This window comes from Etheostoma spectabile, chromosome 6, assembly GCF_008692095.1.
Source record: "Etheostoma spectabile isolate EspeVRDwgs_2016 chromosome 6, UIUC_Espe_1.0, whole genome shotgun sequence".
Lineage (NCBI taxonomy): Eukaryota > Metazoa > Chordata > Actinopteri > Perciformes > Percidae > Etheostoma > Etheostoma spectabile.
Window position 1 is genome coordinate 30,396,425 of NC_045738.1, and position 25,660 is coordinate 30,422,084.

The 25,660-nt window shown below is 41.1% G+C and overlaps 3 protein-coding genes and 2 long non-coding RNA genes across 5 annotated transcripts in view; 2 read left to right on the plus strand and 3 right to left on the minus strand.

The window, feature by feature from the left end:
• On the minus strand, window positions 1-23,676 carry LOC116690726 (saxiphilin). Its single transcript, XM_032517887.1, has 8 exons — window positions 23,644-23,676; window positions 6,751-6,904; window positions 5,199-5,390; window positions 4,423-4,614; window positions 4,027-4,106; window positions 3,293-3,427; window positions 2,892-3,006; window positions 1-872 (listed from the first exon to the last, which is right to left on the minus strand). The coding sequence occupies exons 1-5, from the start codon at window positions 23,674-23,676 to the stop codon at window positions 4,033-4,035; spliced, it is 645 nt and encodes a 214-aa protein (XP_032373778.1). The 3' UTR covers window positions 1-872; window positions 2,892-3,006; window positions 3,293-3,427; window positions 4,027-4,032.
• LOC116690934 (ladderlectin-like) lies at window positions 805-3,598 on the minus strand. Its single transcript, XM_032518161.1, has 4 exons — window positions 3,512-3,598; window positions 3,293-3,427; window positions 2,892-3,006; window positions 805-872 (listed from the first exon to the last, which is right to left on the minus strand). Exons 1-4 carry the CDS (start codon window positions 3,596-3,598, stop codon window positions 805-807), a joined length of 405 nt encoding a protein of 134 aa, XP_032374052.1.
• Window positions 6,363-25,660, plus strand: part of LOC116690730 (uncharacterized) — a 22,887-nt gene continuing 3,589 nt past the window's right edge. The window contains exons 1-2 of the long non-coding RNA XR_004332349.1: window positions 6,363-6,373; window positions 6,582-6,584. This is a non-coding gene — a long non-coding RNA (uncharacterized LOC116690730). The remainder of the gene's footprint in view (window positions 6,374-6,581; window positions 6,585-25,660) is intronic.
• tlr2 (toll-like receptor 2) lies at window positions 13,673-24,978 on the plus strand. The gene is made up of 12 exons (XM_032517885.1): window positions 13,673-13,761; window positions 16,696-16,958; window positions 17,792-17,948; window positions 18,550-18,699; window positions 19,079-19,285; window positions 20,057-20,179; window positions 20,551-20,701; window positions 21,699-21,863; window positions 22,094-22,273; window positions 23,073-23,213; window positions 23,297-23,808; window positions 24,054-24,978. Exons 2-12 carry the CDS (start codon window positions 16,697-16,699, stop codon window positions 24,466-24,468), a joined length of 2,463 nt encoding a protein of 820 aa, XP_032373776.1. The 5' UTR covers window positions 13,673-13,761; window position 16,696; the 3' UTR covers window positions 24,469-24,978.
• Window positions 14,576-18,474, minus strand: LOC116690729 (uncharacterized). The gene is made up of 3 exons (XR_004332348.1): window positions 18,339-18,474; window positions 15,351-15,355; window positions 14,576-14,589 (listed from the first exon to the last, which is right to left on the minus strand). It is a non-coding gene; the product is annotated as an uncharacterized LOC116690729 (long non-coding RNA).

The window sequence follows — 25,660 nt, forward strand, 5'->3', positions numbered from 1 at the left end:
TGACAATGTCCTTTAATTGTTAGTTTGTTATCTACATGTTAAAGAAACAGCTGTTCAAAAGTCTTTTTTTCCCATGTGAATAGATGTCATTCTGATTATATTCCTTATTAATTATGTTAGCTTAGCACACGTCACATTACTGTGTCATCGATCGTGTTATTTCGGAACGGACAAAGACCCAAGTGAGTTTTTTTTTTTATGCATTTGATTAATTAAGATCCCTTTTTCGGCTTTTTCTTGACCCTCGTGTCAAATGTGACCCGTTTTCAGTTTTTTTTCACAAAAGAAGGGTCTTTGAAATAAGCCGTGAAAATGTCAACATTAGAAATATCAATTAACTTTGGAAAAAAACATCAAAAAAAGCACCCACAACACTGAAAAAGTGTCATAAATGTTTTTCATGGTAAACGATAAGACAACACAAGGGTTAAAGAGAAGACGCCTCCGCTCACTGGCAGGATGAATATCAGCTACTCAACCTTCCCTGATTCACTCACTCACATCTCTGTCACTTCACCCCTGTTCACCCGCAGAACAGATTCCCAAAACTGCACTTCCTGTCGTCTCCCTCCCAGAGACAGAGGAGCCTCCTCTTCAAGTTAGCCGGGACTAATTTGTGCTTTAACCACGATTAATCACTAAAATCATGAACACAAGGAGTACAGGAGTGATTGTGGATCGTGCTAAACTTGCCTAACTAGAAAGAAATCAGAGAGTTTGTGGGAGCTGTGAAAGGATCTGGTTCCCACGTGATTACGTGGTGAGGTCACGTTACTCCGGCTCTTAGAGCTCTCCTCAGAGGTGTCACATCTCCTTGGCACACACAAAAGGGAGAGTGTCGTTGCAGGAGGAGGCGTTCCACTTCTTACGATCTGCAAATGCAGAAGACAGACAGAAACATTTATCTTCAAGGACCGGCTGTCAATGCACAGTCAGCAGAAACTGGATTTAAAGTCAATGTTGAGGAACTTGTAGTGTGGTATGTAGCAAGTATGTAGGGCCATTGGCGCAAAAATCATTTCAGAGTTAAGTCGTGTTAACACACTTTTTTGTGCACTACACACAACACAAACCTATACCAGTAAGTGTCGCATTTCGTAACCCTTGTATGGTATTCGGGTCAAATTGATCCATTTCAAATTTATAGAAGACGAAAATTATACAAGTTACATTTTTTCTACCTGAAATCAGCGTCCTTTCCTTATTTCTTGTGATAAACATGTATTCCTGACTCAATTCAGAAGATTTTTCTGGATATGACCACTTTTTCCAAGATGAGCATGATCACATAGTGGATTTTTAACATGAATTATAACCTAAAAAAAAATGAACCCCACTTCCATTTTTAATTGTGTGTTAGTAGAGACTGATTGCATTCCCTAATCTCAATTGTTCGGAAATTGAGATAAAGACAATATTTGTTAATAGATTATGAAGTAACATTTTATTTCAGAATTGTTTTTAAAACCCCAAATAAGTCCCGGGTCAATTTGACCCGAGGGACACAAGAGGGTCCCGAAGTGAAGACAACACAAGGGTTAAAGTCAATATTGTGGTATGTAGCACGTGTTAGGGACGTAGCATGTATGGAAGGCCATTGGCACAAAAATCATTTCAGAGTTAAGTCGTGTTAACACGGTTTTTTATGCATTAACACCCACCTTGTGTTAATATTAAGTGTTGAATTTCCTAAGTATGTATGCATTTATATATTTTATCTGTAACCTCAGACTTAAAATCCTTGAGTTGTGTGTTTTTAGAGCCACAGAGATAAATCGATAAGTTGTCAACTATTAAATTGGCCAACAAGTTTAATAATCGATTAACCGGTTTGAGTCATTTTTATGAGTAAGTCCTCTGATTCCAGCTTTTTAAATGTGGATATTTTCTAGTTTCTTCACTCACTTCTCTCTCTCTCTCTTTCTGTCTGAAATTACCTATGATTGGCCAAAGTCTCCCGTTACAGGTTTGGTTTTCTAACGCCTGAAAACAGCCAATAAGAAGAGCAGAAATCTAGTTTCTCTCAGAAGACTTGAATTGCAATAAGCTGAAAGGTTATTAAGGGGTTTCTGCCCATTGACACTCAAACAACTGCCTACCTCTTCTTCCCGTTGACCATGAACTTGTTGTCCATCCAGGTCAAAAGTTAATTTTTGGTGCTTTTTTTCAGCATTTTTGGCTCTTTTTTGTGCTTTTGAAACTTTTATAAACATTTTTGCATTTTTGTCGCATTCTTTCAACATTTAGTTTTAAAAGGCAGCAATTATTAATTATTTTAACTAAGGGTTAAGATCAAAGGATTTTAAGGGATCACAGACTGGTTTATGTCAAAGTTTAGTCAGGCTACTGTTTTAAAACCATTTCAACAGGTTTTACAAATGTTATAAAAATTGAATAAAACACCCAAAATTCAAAGAATGTAATCATTAATATTACCTGCAAAGAACGTTGTATGGATTCCACACAATGTGCATCCATGTTAGGACTATATTTGGGTATTTTGGTTCAAAGAAACTTAGTATTATACTTATTATTTGTGATATGAAAACTTTGAAAACGGGTCAAATTTGACAGGAGGATAACACAAGGGTTTCCTTTTTGCTGAGTGATTTTTGGATGTTCTCTCTTTTGGGTAATTTTTTACAAGAAATAAACAGGTGAACAGGGCTTGCTTTAAATAAAATTTAAATTTTTCTGACATTTTTGTCATTTTTTCAATGTTATGGGTGCTTTGTTGGATGTTTTTTCAAAAATGATTTGATATTTCTAATGTTGATATTTTCAGCTTATTTCGAAGGCCCATTTTTTGTGATGAAAAAACTGAAAATTGGTCAAATTTTGACCCGTGGACAACATGGAGGTTAAATATGTGTGTTTGTGTAGTTTCTTACATCCATAATTCATCTGCAGACATCTCATCTTGCGCCCTTGGTCTTGCATGTTGTAGCGCTTGGACCAGTTTCTGTAGTTGAACATGGTGCCGTCACTCCACCTCCAAAAACCGGACTATGGACAGAAAGACACAAACATAAATACACTGTAGGAATGTGTCAACTTTCACTCAATACTATTTCAAAAACACTTCCATTTGTTTTACAATGCTATAAAATTGAATAAGACCCAAAATTAATGAAAGTAGAGATTTGTACTTGGCAAAGAGCGTTGGAATCAATCATGTTATTTTGGGGAATTACAAAGAACATTGATATAGGACAACATGAAGACAACATGAGGACAACATGCGATTTGAAAACTACAGTAACAGAATCTGGAAGTGCGTAGGGTTACACACCTGGATGCAATCGGTGCCCCCGATCCAGGTGAGGGGGAATCTGTAGGTGTCTTCTTTGGTCAACCTCTGGAGAAAGTTGTTCTCCTCGTTGCTGTGGACCGACGCCAGGTTGCCTTCTTCGGACAGGCAGTAACTCTGGAGGAGAAGAGACAAGACAGTGAAGAGTAGTCTCATCTTTCTCATTCTCACGTTGTTATGGTCCGTTGCATTTCCCCCAACCTGTGTTTTCTCCCTTTCCTCTATGTGTCTGTCATCGCCTGAGGGGGCGTTCCTGGAAGAAAGAGGTCCAGAGGCGTGGCCACTCATCTCTGCTCCGTCACCTACTCAGCTGTTTTCCATCTACTCATCGTACCACTGCAGTCTTTGATCCCGGGCTGACCACCTCTTCAGCGCCACATCGTTAAACACACTCTTGTGAAACTGGCTCCTGGTCCTAGTGTTTTGCTTTTGTGGATTACCGAATCGTCCATTGCTTGTCCACGGCAGATTAGTCGGTTTCCGCAGTCCTGAGACGGCGTGAATGAGATACTCTGCATTCGCAGGGAATCCAGAATCCCTTCCACCCCTCGCTTCACCCGTGTTGGAATACTTCCTAAGACCATTAAACTACCTGAACTTTATCCTGACTACGCCCTGTTTTTGTATCTCTGTGTTCTGGGTCCAACGAATCGTAACACACGTGTGACTGAATGCACGAGCAGCTCCGCCCCCCCCCCCCCCCCCCCACCACTCACCTCTCTTCAGACCACGTCTTTGGGCTCGTGAAGGCAAACAACGCTTTCCAAAGCGGTCCATCCGCCGGCAGGGTTCCTCTCTGCAGAAATAGTTTATAAAATATACCAATTTGGGGTTGTGAGTGGCACTCGGGCTGCACATTTAGCTTGTTTTGCTGCTGCCGACTGCAACAATCTCGCTTAATACAGGACCGATGTCCCAGATTGTTGTTCCCATGAGTCACTTAGACACTAAAACATAGGTTGAAGGTTGAAAAAAACAGTAGATATCTTTAAATCCTGTACTTAGGTACAGTAGTTGAGGAAAAGTACTCTGTTACTTTCCAGCACTGTCCAAGAAGTTAAAATAGGGTTTCACATAAAAAATGTGACACCCATGCAGGCGTCCTCACTCACCACACTTAAAAGGTGTGACGCCCGGGGGGGTCCTCGTGTCCGGGATCTCTTCCCCCGTGATGACGTTGACGCACCAGCAGTACCCGGTGGACCCGGAGCACTGCTGGGGGAGGAAGTTCCCGCTAGCGTCACACTGTGGGACGAACTCTCCAGATCCTTCAGGGCCGTTCATCGTCTGGTCCTGGCAGAGGCCTGCGTATAGTGGTAGTGGAGTATGAAGTAGTATATCAGCATTGTAGAGCTGTAAATATAAATTGATTTGCTGTCAATTATAAAATGAATCACTAACTTTTTTTGGAGAACCGATTAATCGGTTTGAGTAATTTTTATGTAAAAATGTAAGATTCTAGCTTGTTAAATGTGAAGATGTTTCTTTTGTCCTCTGGGACAGTAAACTCAATATCTTTGAGTTGTGGACAAAATAAGACATTTGAGGACGTCGTCTTGGGCTTTTTGGGGAACACTGATCCACATTTTTCACCATATTCTGACAAACAACTCCTCCATTAATCCAGAAACTCTTCAGGTTAATCAACTGTGACAGTAGTAGCCACCCTACAACATTGTAGGGTGGCAACTCGGGGTCGACAGGGACACTTTGAAAGGGACACCAGGGCCAGGGATTGAACCACCAACCTCCCAATTGGTAGTCAGCCGCTCTAGCGCTGAGTCACAGCCGCCACATAGGTACAGTATTTGAGTAAAAAGCTAGTTTCCATAATTTCAAGAACTCAGTCCAGAAAAAATATGACACCCATGCAGGCGTCCTCACTCACCACACTGGACCGGTTTGACGCCCGGGGGGGTCCTCGTGTTGGGTATCTCTTCCCCCGTGATGACGTTGACGCACCAGCAGTACCCGGTGGACCCAGAGCACTGCTGGGGGAGGAAGTTCCCGTTAGCGTCACACTGGGGGATGAACTCTCCAACGCGGCCCTTGTTGTGATCCCTCTCTTGTCTGCAGAGGCCTGAGTAAAGAGCAGTATTTGAATCATAAATTGTGGATTATAAAGTATCCAAACATGTAGGCCTACACACTCAAATCCTTAACATTGTAGTGCGCATATTAGCAGGAAAAATCAATTAGCAAAATAGTCAAAATCAAAATTCTCTGGTGTCAGGTTAACCCCTGTCAAATTTGACCGGTTTACAAAAACTTTCTATATCAGAAAAGAATGTTGAAAAAAGTTGACGAATGTTGGAAAAAAACCTACCAAATAACGCTGAAAAAGTGACCAAAAAAATGAGTAAAAAAACCCATCAAAAAAGTGACAAATGAATTGGAATAAAATTGACAAAAACGTTGAGAAAAGTGTAGAAAAAGGAAAACAAACTGTCAAATTTCAACCCAGAAAAACACAAAGTTGCAGGTCAACGGGAAGACGACACAAGGGTTCAATGTGAATATGGTGGTGGTGGAACAGTGGATATGACACATGCCTTTAGTGTGGGAGATCAGGGTTCGATTCCCACTGCGATACCTCACCCAATGTGTCCCTGAGCAAGGCACTTAACCCCTAGTAGCTCCAGAGGAGTGCAACCTCTGATACAAAGCAACTGTAAGTCGCTTTGGATAAAAGTGTCTGCTAAATTACATTTAGTGTAACATTTCCTTCTCTGCTCTGTGACAGTAAACTGAATATCTTTGACTTGTGGACAAAATAAGACATTTGAGGACGTCGTCTCGGGCTTTTGGGGAACACTGATCCACATCACAACTAATCCATTAATCCAGAAATGCTTCAGATCAATCGGCTGTGACGCTAATCCTCATTTACAGCCTACAGTAGTATTTCGTTTATATTTACATTCTGTGCTGTGGGACGGATTTTGCTGCTGCAACACCGTAATTTCCCATTTTATTGGATCAATAAATATATATATATCTATCTATAACATTGAACATAGGTACAGTATTTAAGTAAAAATACCAGAATTGTCCAAGAACTCAGTTCAGCAAAAAAAAAAGTAACACTATAAAAGTCATTGCCAACTATTTTGATAATCGATTTATCGGTTTGAGTCTTTATCAAATATTGGCATTGACATCAAAATTCTCTGGTGTTAGCTTGTTCAATGTGAACATTTTCTAGTCTCTTCTCTCCTCTGGGACAGTAAACTGAATATCTTTGACTTGTGGACAAAATAAGACATTTGAGGACGTCGTCTCAGGCTTTTGGGGAAACACCGGTCCACATTTTTCACCATATTCTGACAAACAACTCCTCCATTCATCCAGAAACTGGGACACTAATCCTTTCCAGAATTGACCGAGAACTCAGTCCAGCAAACACAACAATGTGACACCCATGCAGCGTCCTCACCCACCACACTGAAGAGGCGTGACGCCCGGCGGGGTCCACGTGTTCGGTATCTCTTCCCCCGTGATGACGTTGACGCACCAGCAGTACCCGGTGGACCCGGAGCACTGCTGGGGGAGGAAGTTCCCGTTAGCGTCACACTGTGGGACGAACTGTCCAGTCTTCCGGGGCTACTCATCCTCTGGTCCTGGGCCATGATGATGATCACGACGTGATGCCTCTGGTGAGCGCACTGGCCCCCGGGCCTAATAATGAAGCTGGAGTTGTCGATTGGGGAGGTGTCGATCGGGGAGGCGTCGCTTAGGCTCAGAAAGGTGCAGAGTGTCAGAGACACGCCAAGCGCCTTCATGATGATGCTCATGATGATGCTCATGATGAACTGGGAGCGTAGCCTGTTGAAATAGGACCAACAAAATCTAAACCTGTCAACAACATAGAGTCTAAGAAGCTGAATAGATCTGCATGTCTTCCTTCAACCCTCGCATTGTCCTCTGTCAATTTGCCCTTTCCTACATCATTCTTAAAAAACATGATTGTTCCACACAATGCTCTTTGGCAATTACAAATCTCTACTTTCATTAATTTTGGGTCTTTCATTTTATAGCATTTGGTAAAACAAATTAAGTGTTTTTGAAATAGTATTGAGTAAAAGTTGACATATTTCCATCTGTGATTATCATCACATCCATCCTTTACTTTTAGTCTCAATAATATTCCTAATTTCTGCTTTTCTAACTCAAACAGTTAGGTAATATTTCCTATAACATGAGGTTAGATGACCATAAATTCCAAAAATAAATGTAAAACTAAAGTTAATAAGTTAGTGTTACGTAGTGTTGAAAACGTCAAATGACAAACATTGGAAAAAAGTGTCAAAAGTGTTGAAAAAAAGGGACAAGAATGTAAGAAAAAGTTAAAAACGTTGATTTAAAGCCTCAACAACAGTGTTGATTTTCAATTAGGAGTTTAGTGCGACATGGTCATTTGCTTTCATAGGCAAACAGATTTAAAATCATCTGCGTAGCAATGAAAAGACAGGTTGTGCTTTGCCATAATAGCCCCTTAAGGCAACATACAGAAAACAGAATGGGGCCAAGAATGGATCCCTGGGGTACCCCACAACTGACGAGGAGAGGTCACCAATCATAACAGAAAAGCCTTGTTTGCACTCGTTACAGACTTATCTGATTTGTCTACATGCTGATGTCTTGTATAAATGTCTCTAAAAAAAAAACTGGGACACAAACGTGAGAAAAAAATAAAAACATTGATAAAAAAACGTTAAAAGTGTTGATTTTCAATTTTGACTGGAAGACAACACAAGGGTTAAAATAAATTTTTTAAAGATTATTATTTGGGGCATTTTTTCCCATTATAGTGACAGAGATGGGGGGGGGGGGCATGCAGCAAAGGGCCGCAGGTTGGACCCGAACCCGGACCACTGCATCAGACTCAGCCTACATGGGGTTCCTACTGGGTCGGCTAGATGTCGCCCACTGTGTCCAACATGTCTGATTAACCCTCGTGTTGTCTTCCCGTTAACCATGAACTTGTCCTTCTAGGTCAAGATTGAATTTTTTTTGTGCTTTTCTAATGTTTTTGTGCTTTTTTCTGATGTATTTGTAACTTTTTTTCCAGCTTTTGGCACTTTAAAAAAAAAAACTGAGGTGGTTTGATAACAAGTTTTACACTTATTCTTGGAATTCATGGTCAATGAACCTCTTTTGTATCAAGGTATACACAAGTTTTTAGTTAAAAAGGCACAAATTGTGAATTATTTTGACTAATAGTTAAGATCAGAGGATGCTGAGTGGATCTCAGATGGCTAGATGTCAAAGTTTAGTCCGGATACTGTTTGGAAACCGTAAATAAAAGAATTCAAAGGCTACAAGATTAAATAAAACACCCAAAGAATGCAATGAAAGTATCAGTAATTTACCTGAAGAACGTTATATAGAATCATCCATGTTATTTTTGGACAATTTGGTTAATAGAAATCCATATTTCTGGTATAAAAACCCTTAGAAACGGGTCATTTTGACCCGAGGACCGCATGAGGGTTTAAGTAAATCTAAAGTAGACTCACCTGGTTCAGGATCAGCAGGTGTGGTGAGCCACCTCTGCGGCTTCTGTCCTTTTATCTGATCGCTGACACTTCTGCTGTGTCATTGTTTTGATTTCTCACCAATTCACCGGAGCTTTATCAGTTTTTCTTTCTCAGCCTCCAGTAATCATCGGGAGTTTAAGGTAATCACTGGGTGTCACTTTTACATTGGCCTTCTATTGTTCACAGCCCCGGCTTCCCAGACTGTCTCGTCTGATGTTAGGGTTTCATCATCTATATCTGCTCTTATATTCTCGATTGTATTGTGCAAATCTGGGTTACAGACCATGTTTTGCAAGTAAACAATGACACCCTACTTGGCTGGATCATATCAAATTATCGTCTCCAGCACTGACATGAGACATAAAACCCAAAGAATCTAATAGTCTATTGTTTCGTTGCCCAAGAATTACATTTAAAACCTAACCTATGTTTTCCCACACTTTTACCCATTACATATCATTACCAGTGAACATCTGATGCGACCTAATGTCAGAAGATCTGATCATGCCTATAGGTGGAAAAAAACATGACAAAAACATGACACATGCTTCCTGTGCAGACAGACATTTACAGACAAAACAGTCGAATCAGAATCAGCTTCATTTGCCAGGTCTGGTCCATAACCCAGTAACACTGTCTCTACAGCACCTGTTTACTGATTTATTATTCCACTTATTTTGTATTTATTCATCATTCTCATTCTCATATCTCACTTATTATTTACTCATTATTCCCATTCTCATATCTCACTTATTTGTTATTTATTCATCATTCTCATTTCCTATTTCAGAACTGTCCATAATGTTCATACTGTTCATATTGTAATATAACAACTTAATACTATTTATCTCAGTATTCTTTTGCACTGTGCTCCACATTTAAATAGTTTCTATTGATCTCTAATTGCACTCATGCCTCTTATTGTCTCTGTTTAGAGTGTGCTATATTATGTGTTAAATAATTGTTATATATTATGTGTAGTATTTTTTTTTTTTGGTTGTTTTGTGTGTGTAAGCACAGTGTGAGCAACGATGCTCCAAAGAAAAATTCCTCGTATGTGTCCTCATACCTGGCAAATAAAGCGGATTCTGGTTCTGATGAGGACACATACAAGGAATTTTACTTTGGAGCATCGTTGCTCACAATGTGCTTACACATACACAACAACCAAAACAAAATGTACACACTCATATATACACACTAACACATTAATATATACACAATATTTACACACTAATATATGCACACTCTAAACAGAAACAATATAGAGGCCTGAGTGCAATGAAGAGATCAATAAAACACATTTAAATGTGGAGCATAGTGCAAAGGATACTGGGATAAATAGTATTATGTTGTTATATTACAATATGAACAGTATGGACAGTTCTGGAACAGGGAATGATGGATAAATAATAAATAATTGAGATGTGAGAATGGGAATGATGAATAATACTAAATAAGTGGAATAATAAGTGGAACCAGTAAAAAGGTTATTACTGGGTTATTGACCAGAATTGAACCTGACACTGTGTGTTACAAACCGCATACGTACTTTAGTACTGCAGCAGACCTTTCTTTAGGCAAACAGCTGGGTCATATAACGCCTGGAACTTGGACCCTCTTGCTCATATCACATGGTTTCTCCAGAATCTGAGGGGGGGGGGGGGCCTCTAGCTCGCCCAGTAACGGCGTTCATTTCCAAACGTGTCATTGTTTTAATTTCCCATGAATTCACCGGAGCCTTGAGGTCAAATGTAACGTAAGACGGACACTGCTCAGTCTTCATCATATCAGTTGTTCTTTCTCAGACTATTGTAATCATCGGGAGTTTAAGTTTAATCACTGGGTGTCATTTTTACCTCAGCCTTTTATTGTTCATAGCCCCAGGTTGTAAGGTCTTTTTTTCCTTTCTTTTATATTATGCAATGCATCCTGGCCTTTAGAATCATCACATACCCTTCACCATAACTGGAGATTTTCCAACTTGTTTTTGAATTAAGGCAATAAAACTTTCCAAATGATGTTTTTATTCCTCGTTTCAATCAACTTATGCAAAGGAGTAAACTTGTGCAAGCCACTGTATAGACATACATTTAGCATGCTTTGTATTGGGACGTACCAAATAGTTTGAGTACTGGAGAGCAGCCGGGATCGAGCCCCGCCGTATAGTCAGGATTCTGTTTTGAAACCATAAAAAAAAAGTGTCATGAAACTGAATAAAATAGCCCAAATTCAATGAAAGCAATCATTAAATTTACCAAAGATCATCCATGGAAGTTATGGGCATTTTGGTTGAAAAAAACTTGGAAGACGGGTCAAATTTTAACCCCGAAGACAACACGAGGGTTAATGAATACAAATAATACATGTAGATGTAAATGTGCTGTATTGCACACTCACACACATCTACACACCTGCTCATCAGATACACACACACACACATCTGCACACCTGCTCATCAGATACCACTCACACCCCATCACACACCTGCTCATCAATACACTCACACACACATCTACACACGCCTGCTCATCAGATACACACTCACACACATCTACACACCTGCTCATCGATAACACTCACACACACATCTACACCCCTGCTCATCAATACACACTCACACACATCTACACACCTGCTCATCAATACCCACTCACACACATCTACACACCTGCTCATCAATACACACTCACACACATCACCACACCTGCTCATCAGATACCCACTCAACACATCTACACACCTGCTCATCAGATCACACTCACCACCATCTACACACCTGCTCATCAGATACACACTCACACACATCTCACACACCTGCTCATCAGATACCACTCACACACATCTACACACCTGCTCATCAGATACAACCTCACACACATCTACACACCTGCTCATCAATACACACTCACACCATCTACACGCCTGCTCATCAGATACCACCCCACACATCACACACCTCCTCATCCACGATACACACTCACCAACCTGCTCATGCCGATACACCTCACACCCCATCTCACAACCTGCTCATCAGATACACACACACACACTCTACACACCTGCTCATCAGATACACACTCACCACATCTACACCCTGCCATCATATACACACTCACCACATCTACACACCTGCTCATCAATACACACTCACAACACCTACACACCCTGCTCATCTACACACTCACACACACTACAAACCTGCCATCAATACCACTCACACACACTCTACAACACTGCTCATCAGATACCCACTCACACACTCTACACACCTCTCACATAACACACCACATCACACTACCTGCTCATCAATACACACCACACCATCTACAACACGCCTGCTCATCAGATTACACACTCACACACATCTACAACACCCTCTCATCAATACACACTCCACACACATCTACAAACCTGCTCATCAGATACACACTCACACAACATCTACAAACCTGCTCATCAGATACCACTCACACACACATCTACACACCTTCATCATACCACACTCACACACCTCTACAACACCGTGCTCAATACACACTCACACACAGACATCTACACACCTGCTCACAGATACACACCACTCTACCATCACTATACACACCTGCTCATCAGATAACACACGTCACACACACTCACAACCTGCTCCAGATACCACACTCACACACACATCTACACACCTGCTCATCAGATACCACTCACCACATCTACAAACCTTCCAGCATACACACTCACACCACATACAACCACGGCTATCGATCACCACAACATCGACCCGAGCCAGCGTGGCAACTCGGGGTTCAGTGTTTACCCAAGACACTTCAACATTGGCCACAGGGCCTGGATTGAAACCACAACCTTCCACAATGGCAGGCAACCGCCTACCACTAGCAAAAGCCGCCCCAAATACTCAAGCTCTTGTCCAGAACCAACCCAATTACGGCCAGACCGCAGAGACTGGAGCGGAGCCGTTCCGTGCCGCCCGTTGCACACGGCGTTACAGCTCGTTTGAAACAAAACCAAGAAATACAAGATCATGGCAAATTGCTGCTGTGCCTCAGCTTGTTTCCAGAGTCATGAACACAAGAGGACTTGATCAAATCCATTATATTTTCCAAATACACATCGCATGTTAGCAAAAACCCTGATATCTAAAAATGTATGTATGTGGAAAGTTGTGTTGGCGCTGCGGGAGACGGCTGCCTCTCCAGTTTAAACCTCTTCTTTCCATCTTTCCTTGACTCTTCTTGTGAAGCTGTTGTGTGTCTATATATCCCGTGGATATTTCTAATCTTAAAATGCAACCAAGAGTCAGTTTTCTCACTTACATACACACACACCTGGACTTAATCAATACCTGGTCACTTTAACTTTAACACTTGACTCAACACTGACACTTTTGACTGATAATTTATGGTTAATGTCTTTTTATTGACGAATGTTCTTATTGTTTTTATTATTATTATTAATGCTATTTTTGTTATCTTTCTACTGTCACTTTTCTTTTCTTGCTAAAAACTGATGCTGGAAATTTCAATTTCCTTGTGGGAGTCATCCCAAAAGGATAAATAAAGACAAGTCGAAGTCTAACAGGTCTAAAAAAGACATATTCACTGGGCCTCTCTCAACGTCATCATGCACTGATACATTTTTACACACACAACACACACACACACACACACACACACACACACACACACACACACACACACACACACACACACACACACACACACACACACACTTCCTCCCGTAAGTTAATTTCATGCTCACAACCTGTTTTCATTCAGTTCCAGTTTTTACTTCCTCTCTTTGCATACAAATCTGTATCTCACTCTCTTGTGTTTCCTGTTGTTAACCATTACAGAGCTCTACCCTCGCTGTTAGGAATCAACTCTGCAAGACAGTCAGGTAAGACAAGACGGACTTACGATAGAAACCTCAAAACATGCTTTTATTTTTCTCTCCACATTAAGTATTGTTGAGTGGTTGTAACACTCTAAGAATAATCCGTAAAATAACAGAAAAAAAAAAAAAAAGTTCTGGCAGCTCATTAACCGTATTAAAAACAAAATGAAGAAAAATTTGCAGCTGAAATAAAAAACTGCTGCATTAATGATTTTGACGCTTGTTTCACTCTTCTATTTACTTTTTGGTGCTTTTTTTAACACTTTTCAACGGCGTTTTTGTTCCACTTTGAAGCTTTTTGAGGATTTTGATGCTCCCTTACCGGACCTACTGGTGAAATGAAGCGAGCACAGATAAAGTACCCATGATGCATCTGAATTATAAATAAACACAGATACAACTGTTATCACTTTCTGTGGACAATTTCTGTTAGAAAACAACAGTCATACAACCATTATAAAACGAATTTCTAAGAGTGTGGAACACCAATATGCCTGGGTTTCCTTTGCATGTCCTTTTTCATTTAATCTCTCCTAAATGTATCATTGTTGTTTTAACATGTGCTAAATAAATCATTTCTCTGTCATACAACAGCAGTTATTACACCATAAGTTATCCGGTTGTATCACAGAGGAACAGATAAACGACAGAATAAGGGAGGCACTTGAGAAAATGAGGGCTATTAACTGAATGAACGCAGTTTGACTTCCCAAAATAAGAATGAATGGGCCGTGAGGGGGTTTCCAGTGAAAGTCGCACACTCAGAAGATTGACACAAAGCAGCAGCAGTTTTAATGTTTTCATCTGCTGATCCGAAATGTTATAAACACGCTTACAGATTTATAATGCTTTTGTTCTGCAGTTACTGATTTTGGCAGGGTTTTTACTGCTGAGGCTGTGCACCTGGATTTAATTTTTCAAGAGTCATAACTCCTTAAAATGTCACATCTTGGACATATGGAGCCAGAATAATCATCACAACTCAACAGTTTGTTGTATTTGTTGCTGTACGTATCACAAAGTAAAATCTCCAAGCTGCCAAAGTGTTGACAGCATTATTTAAGGCTAAAAGTGTGTAGAGAAGAGTTGGTCTGTGGGGGGGGGGGGTGGGGGTGGGGGGGGTGGGGGGGGGGGGGGGTGTGGGCCTCACGATAAAAATAACATCACGATACTTATGTCGCAATACAATATTATTCTGTGATATATTGCTATTTATAACCTTTTTTCCAACTTCAAATGTTTCCCAATGTTCCAAAAGGAAACTTTGTCAACCTCTGTTTTATCTAAAAAGAAACATTTATTCATCTCACTTGAATTTTACTGCTGCAAAATGGGACAAACTGACCAACAATATATGTATAATATATAATCATAGAGCCATACTTGGCGTCTGTGTATTGATACAGCATTGCCACAGAAAAAAAACCTAGATACTATACTGTATCAATTTCCCCCACCCCCCCCTCATCCTTATTGGTCTGTTTTTTTTGGTTAGTACCATTGAAGGGATATCGTAATGCTACGCATATCCTTGCATTTGATTAGATTCTTTCTGGAGTCTTTGAAGTTTCAATTCTATGATCTATGAACACTGTACCTCCAACTTTATGAAAAATCACCAACTTTGACAATTAAGAATACATTAAGCGCCATTCGTAGTGTTTTGGGGTCGAATCCGGAGTTCTCTGCTTTGGAAATACAAACAAAAAACATAATTATAGCAGATAAGTGACTTCTTTAACATTTTCTATATTGCATACATTAATATCAATCCCTACACAGAGCTTTCCAGCCGGAGAGCAGAGTTCACATCCAGGGGAACTCGAAAGACTTCCAGAAAATGCGTGTTTGTGTCCTGGGAGTTCTCCTGAAGGGGACATGTGTTTTAATCCAAACAATAATTGTTATGGTACGGCAAAATGGAGGCCCCAAACGCAGAGAACCAGGAGGCAGGCAAGGGCAGGTACAAACGGGTTTATTTTAACAGTCCAGGAAAACAGAGGGAACAGGCAAGGTCCAAAAGCCAAGGAAATAAAAAAAACACAAAAGGCAAGACAACACACAGGGAACAACTCCAGGGAATTAGGGAAAGCAGTGAACGCAGAACGTCATTTCACAACACAAGGATCCAACAAGAGACAAGGGAACCCAGGGTTAAATACATAGTACCGAGGTATGGGGAACAGGTGAGGACCACGTGAATCACATTAGGGCGGGGCTGGACAATCAGACACGGCACAAAGCAAAGCTAGACAGGACAGACAAGACGGAAAACTACACTACCAAAATAAAACAGGAAAGAACAAACACAAGGGGACAAAACCACACCCAAAAAACCACAGAAGGATAAACAAAGAAACCAAAGGACCCACCCAAACCATCACACATAATCATTTTTCCAATCTTAACTTGTCGTTATCACTTTTTTGTCAGCTAAATGCAACTGTAAATACCGCTTAACATAAATGTCATGTGACCGATCGTCACAAATTGTTGTGCATGCTCATTTCTTACAATATCATACGAACCCGTTCATGAGAATGCATTGACCAATGTGAAAGAGTCCACCTCATCCAACGTATTTGGGATGAACCGGATGCCGACTGAGAGCCAGATCCCCCAGTGACCATCAGTGTTGGACCTTGCTAAAGGAACTAAAAAGACATTACAGCGTGTCTGAAATCTGAGATTAAATAAGTGCCACAAGCATTAAAGTCCACTTCATAAAAGAAATTCCAATGATTTCTTTTAACTTTGGTGAAGATTGATAAATGAATTGGCTGATCTTTTGGGGGAGCAGACAGCCGGAAAGGCCAAAACAGAAGAAACTATCTTAGATTTTTAGCTGTGTCTTCAGACTCACTTTGTCTTACTATCTGATTCATTCATCCACTCAATTGTCCTTCCTTCCTTCCTTCCTTCCTTCCTTCCATACAGTATGGTACAGATGACCAACCTTTACTTCACCCTCCTCTTCGTCTACCTGTGCCGGGGTCAGAGGTCAAACCCAGACGGCGAGAGGTCCTCCTGCGATCACTGTGACCAGTGGCTCACCTGTAACTGCTCCCACGGAGGATTTACCCGTGTTCCCATAGTGACAGGCCGCGCCCTGACTCTTGATCTCTCCTTCAACGACATCACCGTGGTGACCAGTGAAGATCTGACAGGACACAGGAGACTTAGGGTTCTCAGTCTCCACGGTAACGTTGATTGGACTTTACTGGCTTTAGAGCAAGCGTTGTCTGTAAAGATATATTAATTCATGTACACGGTGCAGGATATGTAAAAGTTCTTCACCATAAGTGATACAATAAGGAGTCATGACGTCATTTCCTGTCCATGTTGGGTTTACGTGGATGTGTCCTACTGTCTTCTTTCTAAAGCAAATATGAAATGTCTCATAAAGTTTTGACAAAGACTAATGATGTAGTCTCAGAATCAACCAGCGTTACAGCCAATAACAGACAAGAACGAGTTAGGGGGGGGGGGAGTTAGTGCTCGGAAGGGAGGGGTTAGGATAAGGACGAGGGGCGAGCTAGTCTCAGTTTGGTTTGAAACGTCAAAAAGAAGTAACGTCACCCAACAACGCTTAGAGCACCTTTAAAATTAAAAAGGTAAAACTAAAATTTCCAAAAGTATCTCACCTCCAAGCTGTTTAGGAGTTTCTTATCATTTCACATGGACTTCATTATCAGAGTTGGCCCAGTTTTAATGGAAATGAAAACGTGCAAATGTCCACATTTTCCAATGTCTAAGATCCAAAACAGACTTTGAACCTCAACTTTTAAGCCAATGTGGATTGGAAGCCCTAAATTGCTCAGAAGAAGGTTTTCTTATCAGGCAGTTTATTGCAGGAAACAGGGCCAAGGTACCTTAGAAGCATTGGCAGCTCTGGATCAAACAATATTGACAATAACCACAATATAGCAGTAAGTAGTAATAATCAATGGTCCCAGGATTGACCCCTGTGGAACCCCTTGTTGTTAGAAAAGTTGTTGATTTGTTTTTATATGTAGATATTATCGCCCTCCAGGTAACGGAGTAGCTACGATCCATCCGTCAGCGTTTGACTCTCTGTGGAGTCTGGAGGAACTGGATCTGTCCGACAACCAGCTGACTGCTCTCAACGACAAATGGTTCAGAAGGCTAGAGGCTCTGCAGAAGCTCAACCTGCTCAACAACCCATATAGGTGAAGAGCCAAGGTTACGGGTCAAATTTGACCAATTTTTCAAAATGTATCTATATTAGAAATAAGGCTTTCTAAACTACCAATTAAACCCAAAAATAACATGGATGATTGATTCCACACATTGTGCTTTGCAAGTACAACAAAAGATAGGATCTCTACTTTGATTGACTTTTGGAAAAAAAAAAAATTGCATTCGAATAAAAAGAAAATCTTTCAAAACCAGACTAAACGTTGACATATACCCTTCTGTAATTATCCTTCATTTAATATCTAAAGTCTAAATAATTCTTAAGAATTAGGTACAATTTCATATACATGAGGTTTATTGACCAGGAATTCCAAAAATGTAGTAAATGTAAAACTGGCAATAAGTTGGTGTTAGTGGTCTACAATGGTAGTGAAAAGAAGAGTTAATCGTCAAAAAAAGAGCAAAAAACATTGAAAAAACAAAAACAAAAGTGTCGATAAAAGAGACGAAAACATCAGAAAAGGTGTTGATTTTCAGGATGCCAAATACATGGGCAAATGGAAGACCACACAAGGGTTAAAAAACCTTTACGTATGATGTCCCCCATGCTTTTGTGTGTCTTGCGTCCTCCAGCTGCCTGGGTTCTCGTCCAGTGTTTCGGAGGCTGGTGAGGCTGCGGAGGCTGGCGTTGGGAGGTCCTGCTCTGGAGAAGCTGAAGAGAGGAGACCTATCTGGAGTCACTGAGCTGGACGAGCTCACCGTGCACGGCAACAACCTGACAAGGTGAGGGGCCGGCGCTGTTTATGGTGTGTTTGTGTTGTTAGACGAGAGCTATTCTGTATGCAACGGTAGAACATTCCCAGAATCAGCTTTATTTGCCAGGTATGAAGTCACAAAAGAGGAATTTGTCTTTGGAACATCGTTGCTCACAATGCGCTTACACATCCAAAACAACCAAACAATACATACACACTAACATATACATACTCGAAACAGAAACAATCCCTTATTTGGGGTGATTTTGGGATGAATATTGGCATATTTATCATTAAAGATGTTTGGAAGGAAAAGGGAAAACACCAAAGACTGATCTAGACTTACTTTTCTCATCTGTCACCATACCTCTCCCATGACTCTCTCCTGTCACTTTGTCTCTCTGCAGCTACGAGTCCGGTGCTCTGGGGGACGTTTGGCCGTTGGGTCGTGTCACTCTGAGCCTCCATGGTCCATTTTTAAAAAACACAACCTTAGCCTCGGCTGTGCTCGCGGATGTTACGTACCCTGAGACGCCTCTTGTTCTGGAAGACCTCCATCTGATTGGGAATGAGTCTGTTCAGCCCTTCAGAGAGTCAGCCAGAAGGAGAGTCAGGTCTGTCAACGAGAACAGCAACAAAAGATGTAATTTTAACTGTGGCCTGTGGAAGAAAGTACAAAGAAAAGAATAAGAAATTACAATTAAAGAGAAATTAGAGACTAAGGATCCAGCTTGGCCTCACAGAGTTTGGTGAGGTTCACGTTGATGGATAAGTACCTCATGCGATGGATAAGATTCAAAGTATTCCTTTAAGTTCAGATGTCAAACTTCATCCTGTCATTGGAAACAAGCCAAACATGGAATTGAGAATGGGAGACATTGTTAAAATGCAGTATTTAAATATTGGCAGCTTTTTTGTAGGGATGGGAATCACCGGACGCCTCCCGATACGATGTTGTCTCAATACTTACTGTATGTCGCAATACAAGAATATTGCGAATTTAAACATATTGCAATATTCTGCAATATATTGCAATTTATAACCTTTTTTCCAACTTCAAATGTTTCCCAATGTGTCCCCAAAAGGAAACTTATCAACATTTCTCTTTTTGTTCATCTCACTTCAATGTTATGGCTGCAAAATGGGTCAAACTGACCAACACATATATGATATAAAATAATAGATCGATACTTGGCGCCTGTGTATTGATACAGCATTGCCACAGAAAATATTGCAATACTATGCTGTATCAATTCCTCCCCCCCACACACACCAACACACACTTTTTTGTAAATGTGTAGAAAATGTAAAATGCCACATGGCATGTCCTGTACACCATTGGCAGAGAAACCAACCAGTGGCTTCTCTGTGATGTTACTCTTCAGGAAAATGGCCTTCAACAACATTTTGGTGTCCGATGAGGCCATCGTTAACTTCCTCGTGGTGATGGATGGCGTGCCACTCACATCCCTCTTCATGGACGGCGTCACGCTGACAGGCGAGGGCAGGTAGGAGACCAGCACATCAACATGGTCCATCAAATCCGTTTTGTCACAAGTGCCTAGTGACAATATCGGACTGACCTTAACTCCTTTCATTTGAAAAGTTACATCGGTATTTCTCAGTAATTACGCCAGATGAGTTCAGTGAGTAGGGGAAGATTAGCAACATGTTTTATCGACCAATCAGCAGCCAGATAGGAATGTGAATCAGCTGTTAATGTGCGTACCTAACAATCATCCAAATCCCCAATTTTTGTTAGTCTAAATTCCTTCTCCTAATAAAAGCCACTTTGTATAGTTCTGTAATGATAAAAACTGTTTATTGAATGAATGATTGCATAAATAGTAAAATGTTCATGTTTCTCGGTTGGTGTTAGGTGGGAGGGAGCCAAACAGACCGATCTAAAAAGCATCGACGAATTCTTCGTACGAAACGTCGTGGTGCTGAATATCTTTAAATTTGCCTCCCTTCTGCAGCTGGGGTTTATGCTGAAATACCCCAGGAAGGTGTCCGTTATAAACTCTCGGGTAAGGAAGGTGGTCATCGGTCATTGACCTTAGTGGTCCCTAATACTGTATCTGAAGTCTCTATATATAGACCTTAGTGGTCCCCTAATACTGTATCTGAAGTCTCTTTTATATAGACCTTAGTGGTCCCTAATACTGTATCTGAAGTCCTTTATATAGACCTTAGTGGTCCCTAATACTGTATCTGAAGTCTCTTTATATAGACCTTAGTGGTCCCTAATACTGTCTGAAGTCTCTTTATTAGACCTAGTGGTCCCTAATACTGTATCTGAAGTCTCTTTTTATAGACCTTAGTGGTCCCTAATACTGTATCGAAGTCTCTTTTATTATGACCTTAGTGGTCCCTATACTGTATCGTGGTCTCTTTATATATAGACCTTAGTGGTCCTAATACTGTATCTGAAGGTCTCTTTATAGACTTAGTGGTCCCTAATACTGTTCTGAAGTTCTTTTATGTAGACCTTAGTGGTCCCTAATACTGTATCTGAAATCTCTTTATATAGACCTTAGTGTCCCTAATACTGTATCGAAGTCTCTTTTATAAGACCTTAGTGGTCCCTAATACGGTAATCTGAAGTCTCTTTATTAGACCTTAGTGGTCCCTAATACTGTATCTAAGTCTCTTTATATAGACCTTAGTGTCCCCTAATACTGTATCTGGTCTCTTTTATATAGACCTTAGGGGTCCCCCTAATCTGTATCTGAAGTCTCTTTATTACCTTTGTGGTCCTAATACTGTATCTGAAGTCTCTTTCCCAAAATTCAGCCTTGGTGCAGAATTCCAGCCACTAGAGCCAGTCCCGCAATGAGCTTTCCTTAGTATGTGCCACCATTTCTAGCCACTGGGGGGCCATAGGCAAGCTCATATTAATGTTAAAAAAAAACCTAAAAAAGTGTAATATTCATGCAATATGACCTTTAAAAAAAGAAACAAGAATATAAAGTCTGAACAGTGAGAATAAAATGTGTAATTTAAAAGTCAAACTTCTGCCCTCAGGTGTACGTGATGCCCTGTAACACATCCCACCTGCTATCGAGCCTGCAGTACCTGGACCTGTCAGACAACCTGCTGACTGACCTGACCCTGGCGGAGACCATGTGCAACGGAGACGGCACGATGAAGGACCTCCGCGTTTTAAACGTCAGCGGAAACGCTCTGAAGGTGCATTCAGGAAAAACGTCCTCTTGCGTATTTTGCACTATTTGGAATTCATCAATTCAGTTTCTTTTAACTGTAATCTGTTACAGTCTATGTTGACAAGTAAACTGAACATCACGTTAAATCAGTGTATAAGTACATTATATAGTATATACAAGTATAAATCCAAGAATACTTGAAGAAGAAATCACCAGTCGCATGGAGACTTAAGTATGTGTTTCTCCGCTGTCCAGTCTTTGTTGACGGTGAGCCGGCAGGTAACGAAGCTCTCCAAACTGACCCACCTGGACATCAGCAGGACCGGATACAGTTCCATGCCCGAGGCTTGCTCCTGGCCCTCCACCCTGCGGTACCTCAACATCTCCGGGGCTAAACTCACAACCATCACCCCCTGTCTACCCCAAACTCTGGAGGTACTGAGAGACAGAACAGTCAAGAAAGACCTGTCACTGTCACGGGTCAAATTTGACACCTTTACAAAAACTTTATATGTCAGAACTAGTGAAAAAGTAACAAATTTTGGGGAAAAAACTACAAAAACGCAGGAAAAAATACAAAAAACCCCATTATTTTTTAAATGCTGAAAAAGTAACAAAAAAAACATCAAAACATTGGAAAAAGCCACATAAGAAATTGTTAAAAAACTGACTAAAACATAATTTAAAAAATTTAAAAAAAAGTGACACAAATTAGGAATAAAATTGACAAAAACGTTGTGAAAATTCTAGAAAAGGAGACAAAATGTTGACATTTCAACCCAGAAAAAGTTGCAGGTCGACAGGAAGACACACAAGGGTTAAAGAAGTAAACCACCAAAAAAATCTCTTCACTTTTTTTTGTGCTGATTCTTGAAACTTCATTTCATCAACATTTCAAAAGACACTACAACTTTTATTGCAATTTTTTTACAAAAGCTGGTACAAATTCAGGCATTTTGGGCCAATCTCAAAAAAAGGGCCGCAAAATTCTGGAGGGGCTGAAAATATCTGCACCCTCTGCACCCTCGACCTGGCCCACAGTCACCTTTTCCAGATGAAATTAGACTGTGAAGGCCCCTAAACTCACCTGACCAGCTGGCAGTCGCTGTAATTTTGTAGGATGACATGAGAATTGTTTTGCATGACTTCTCATACAACATCATACAAACCTGTTGATAACAATGTGTTGCACCATCACAACAAATAAACAATTTTACCCTTGCATCATCTACAGGTGTTGGATCTGAGCTACAACGATCTCAAAGCCTTCCTTCTGATCATGCCTGTCCTGAGAGAGCTCCACCTCTCTGGAAACAAGTTACTGAAGCTGCCCCCAGGATGGCTATTCCCCAATCTTCAAACACTGACAATACAGGTAAGGACCAATCACATCTCATGTTTTCTTTTTCTTCCAATCCTCTGTATTCCCCAGTGTGACCACTCCTTGGATCCCCACAGGCAAACACCTTGAACAGGTTCAACCGTGCGGACCTCCAGTCATACAGACGACTCCAGGACCTCCGGGCGGGTCAGAACAAATTTGCATGCTCCTGTGACTTTGTCTATTTCCTCAAATCAGGCATTAAAGGAGGCGAAGACGTGCATTTGGCAGATGGAGAGGAGAGCTACGTCTGTGACTCACCTCTCTACCTGCAGGGGGAACCGGTGGGTCAAGTCCAACTCTCCATAGTCGTGTGCCAGCGGGTTTTGTTTGTGTCAGTTAGCTGTGGGGTGGCGCTTTTTGTAGGGATTCTGCTGTGCGTCCTGCTGTGGCGCCTCCATGCATTCTGGTACGTCAAAATGACGTGGGCCTGGCTAAGAGCCAAGCGGAGCTCCATGCGACGGCGGCGGCGGCGTAGAGATAGAACGGGCTCGGAGGAGCTGCCGTCCTATGACGCCTTTGTGTCCTACAGTGAGAGAGATGCTAGCTGGGTGGAAAACTTCTTGGTACCCGAGCTGGAGGAGCCAAGGTAACGTCAAACTATTTTTCTTGTACTTTCTGACAATAACAGAACCTACATTTTACATTGTTTGTATCAGTTTCACCTTCAGTACAGGATAAGACAACAGAATACAGATAAAATGTGTTGTAGTTAGTGCTGTGGATCAGTTATAACACAGTACATATATACATATAGTCTATATGATTCCTGATAAGTAGTGAAGGTAATATACAGTTAGTGCATAACCTACTCTCTGGTTTTTACTCCTACAGGGAGAACGATGAAGACTCTGTGGATCAGGGAACGCTCCGGCCTCTGACCCTGTGTCTCCACAAGCGGGACTTCCTTCCTGGACATTGGATTGTGGACAACATCATGAGTGCCATGGAGCGCAGCCGGCGGACCGTCTTCGTCCTCTCAGAGAATTTTGTCCAGTCCGACTGGTGCCGCTACGAGCTGGACTTCTCCCACTTCCAGCTTTTCGACGGGAATGCCGGCGGAGACGAGGCCATCTTGATCCTGCTGGAGCCGCTGTCCAAGGACGACATCCCCAAACGCTTCTGCAAACTGCGCAAACTCATGAGCTCCACCACTTACCTGGAGTGGCCTCGGGATGAGGAGAGGATTGGGGAGTTCTGGAGGAGTCTACGCCACGCTTTGAGAGGAGAAGACCAGAATGATGACTGAGAGAGTTGGGATGTGTTACAAAGTATGTGAGAAGAGAAGAAAGAACAACGTGTGGACAAGGAGAAGAAGTACTAGGGAGGAGTTTGTCAAAGGAAAAAAAGAGATGAGAAGACAAACTGGAAGCTGATGAATTGAAGGAGTAGGAGCGCTTTGACATAAAAGATGAAATGACGAGACAAAGCCTGATGGAGGAGATAAGGAGAAGACTGAGACAGAGGAGCAAGCAATGGACAGTAGATAACTCGACTAGATTAAATATCACAGATGAGTTAGATATTGTGACTTTACTTCTCTCGCTGTTTAAAGTACCAAGGGTCTCATGTATAAAAACAGTTTATAACTGAGACCCCTGGACATTTTTGCCAGTCAGTGGGCCAAAAAGGAAAAAAAGGCCTTTAGGCCTCAGTGGAATCTGGGATCGGAGGTCTGACAATTTCTGTAGTTTCTGAAACTTACAATCTTACTCACGTCATGCAGTGTTGCTTTTGAAATGACTGTTTCCTTAAATGTATTTTGTTTCACTATATACAGTAGATATGTTGAAATGACAATAAAACCCACTTGACTTAACTTGACGATGTGCTGCAAGGTCGTTTGCTGGTAGTGTGGTAAAACGGGCACTTGGGGGCGCTGTTGACTTGTTATTCCTGCAACCTGAGGTCAGGTCAGCCAGACAACAGTGGATGAGAAACATATGCTGGATACAGAAACATCTGTAGCAATTATAGGATGTCAGGAAAGGTTAACAACAGTGAAATATCTTCCATCAAGTGTCTGTAATTCACGTGAAGTCTCAAAACCCAAATCAGTTTGCAAGAGGCTCAGCATGAGCTCAGGCAGTGTGACGACCAAGGTGATGACAATGAAAGTTAAATTCTAGCTGTGAAATTTGGGTTGTAACTTATTTTGTTCCATAAGATGGAAATGCCATCATGGACACAAGGGGACATATACACTGTGGATGTGGGAGACCTGGTAAACATACCAGTCACAAATTGGTCTGAAAGAAGAAACTCACAGTGTCTTAAAAGGTGTTTCATGTTTCTTTGGGGTCATCGTGGTCTGGGCACATAACATAACACTTTATTTTATACCTTATCATTTTTTTTAGCTGACTGTTTTAGAGGGTTACAGCAACTTCTTTGTGTATGCAGTCAGTATTTGATAAAGTTCTACTATAATCCGTGTGATA

Excerpts from the sequence above, each read along its gene's own strand:
- LOC116690726 (XM_032517887.1), bottom strand. The coding sequence starts at position 23,676 with ATGGAGCTCCGCTTGGCTCTTAGCCAGGCCCAC. Across the intron at positions 5,391-6,750 it reads CGTCACGCCTCTTCAGTGTG|GCCTCTGCAGACAAGAGAGG; the intron begins GTGGGTGAGGAC and ends CTCTTTACTCAG. Across the intron at positions 4,615-5,198 it reads CGTCAAACCGGTCCAGTGTG|GCCTCTGCCAGGACCAGACG; the intron begins GTGAGTGAGGAC and ends CACTATACGCAG.
- LOC116690934 (XM_032518161.1), bottom strand. The coding sequence starts at position 3,598 with ATGAGTGGCCACGCCTCTGGACCTCTTTCTTCCAGGAACGCCCCCTCA. Across the intron at positions 3,007-3,292 it reads GGGGCACCGATTGCATCCAG|TCCGGTTTTTGGAGGTGGAG; the intron begins GTGTGTAACCCT and ends TTCTGTCCATAG. Across the intron at positions 873-2,891 it reads TCTGCAGATGAATTATGGAT|ATCGTAAGAAGTGGAACGCC; the intron begins GTAAGAAACTAC and ends CTGCATTTGCAG.
- tlr2 (XM_032517885.1), top strand. The coding sequence starts at position 16,697 with ATGGTACAGATGACCAACCTTTACTTCACCCTCCTCTTCGTCTACCTG. Across the intron at positions 19,286-20,056 it reads TCAGCCAGAAGGAGAGTCAG|GAAAATGGCCTTCAACAACA; the intron begins GTCTGTCAACGA and ends GTTACTCTTCAG. Across the intron at positions 23,214-23,296 it reads TTCAAACACTGACAATACAG|GCAAACACCTTGAACAGGTT; the intron begins GTAAGGACCAAT and ends GGATCCCCACAG.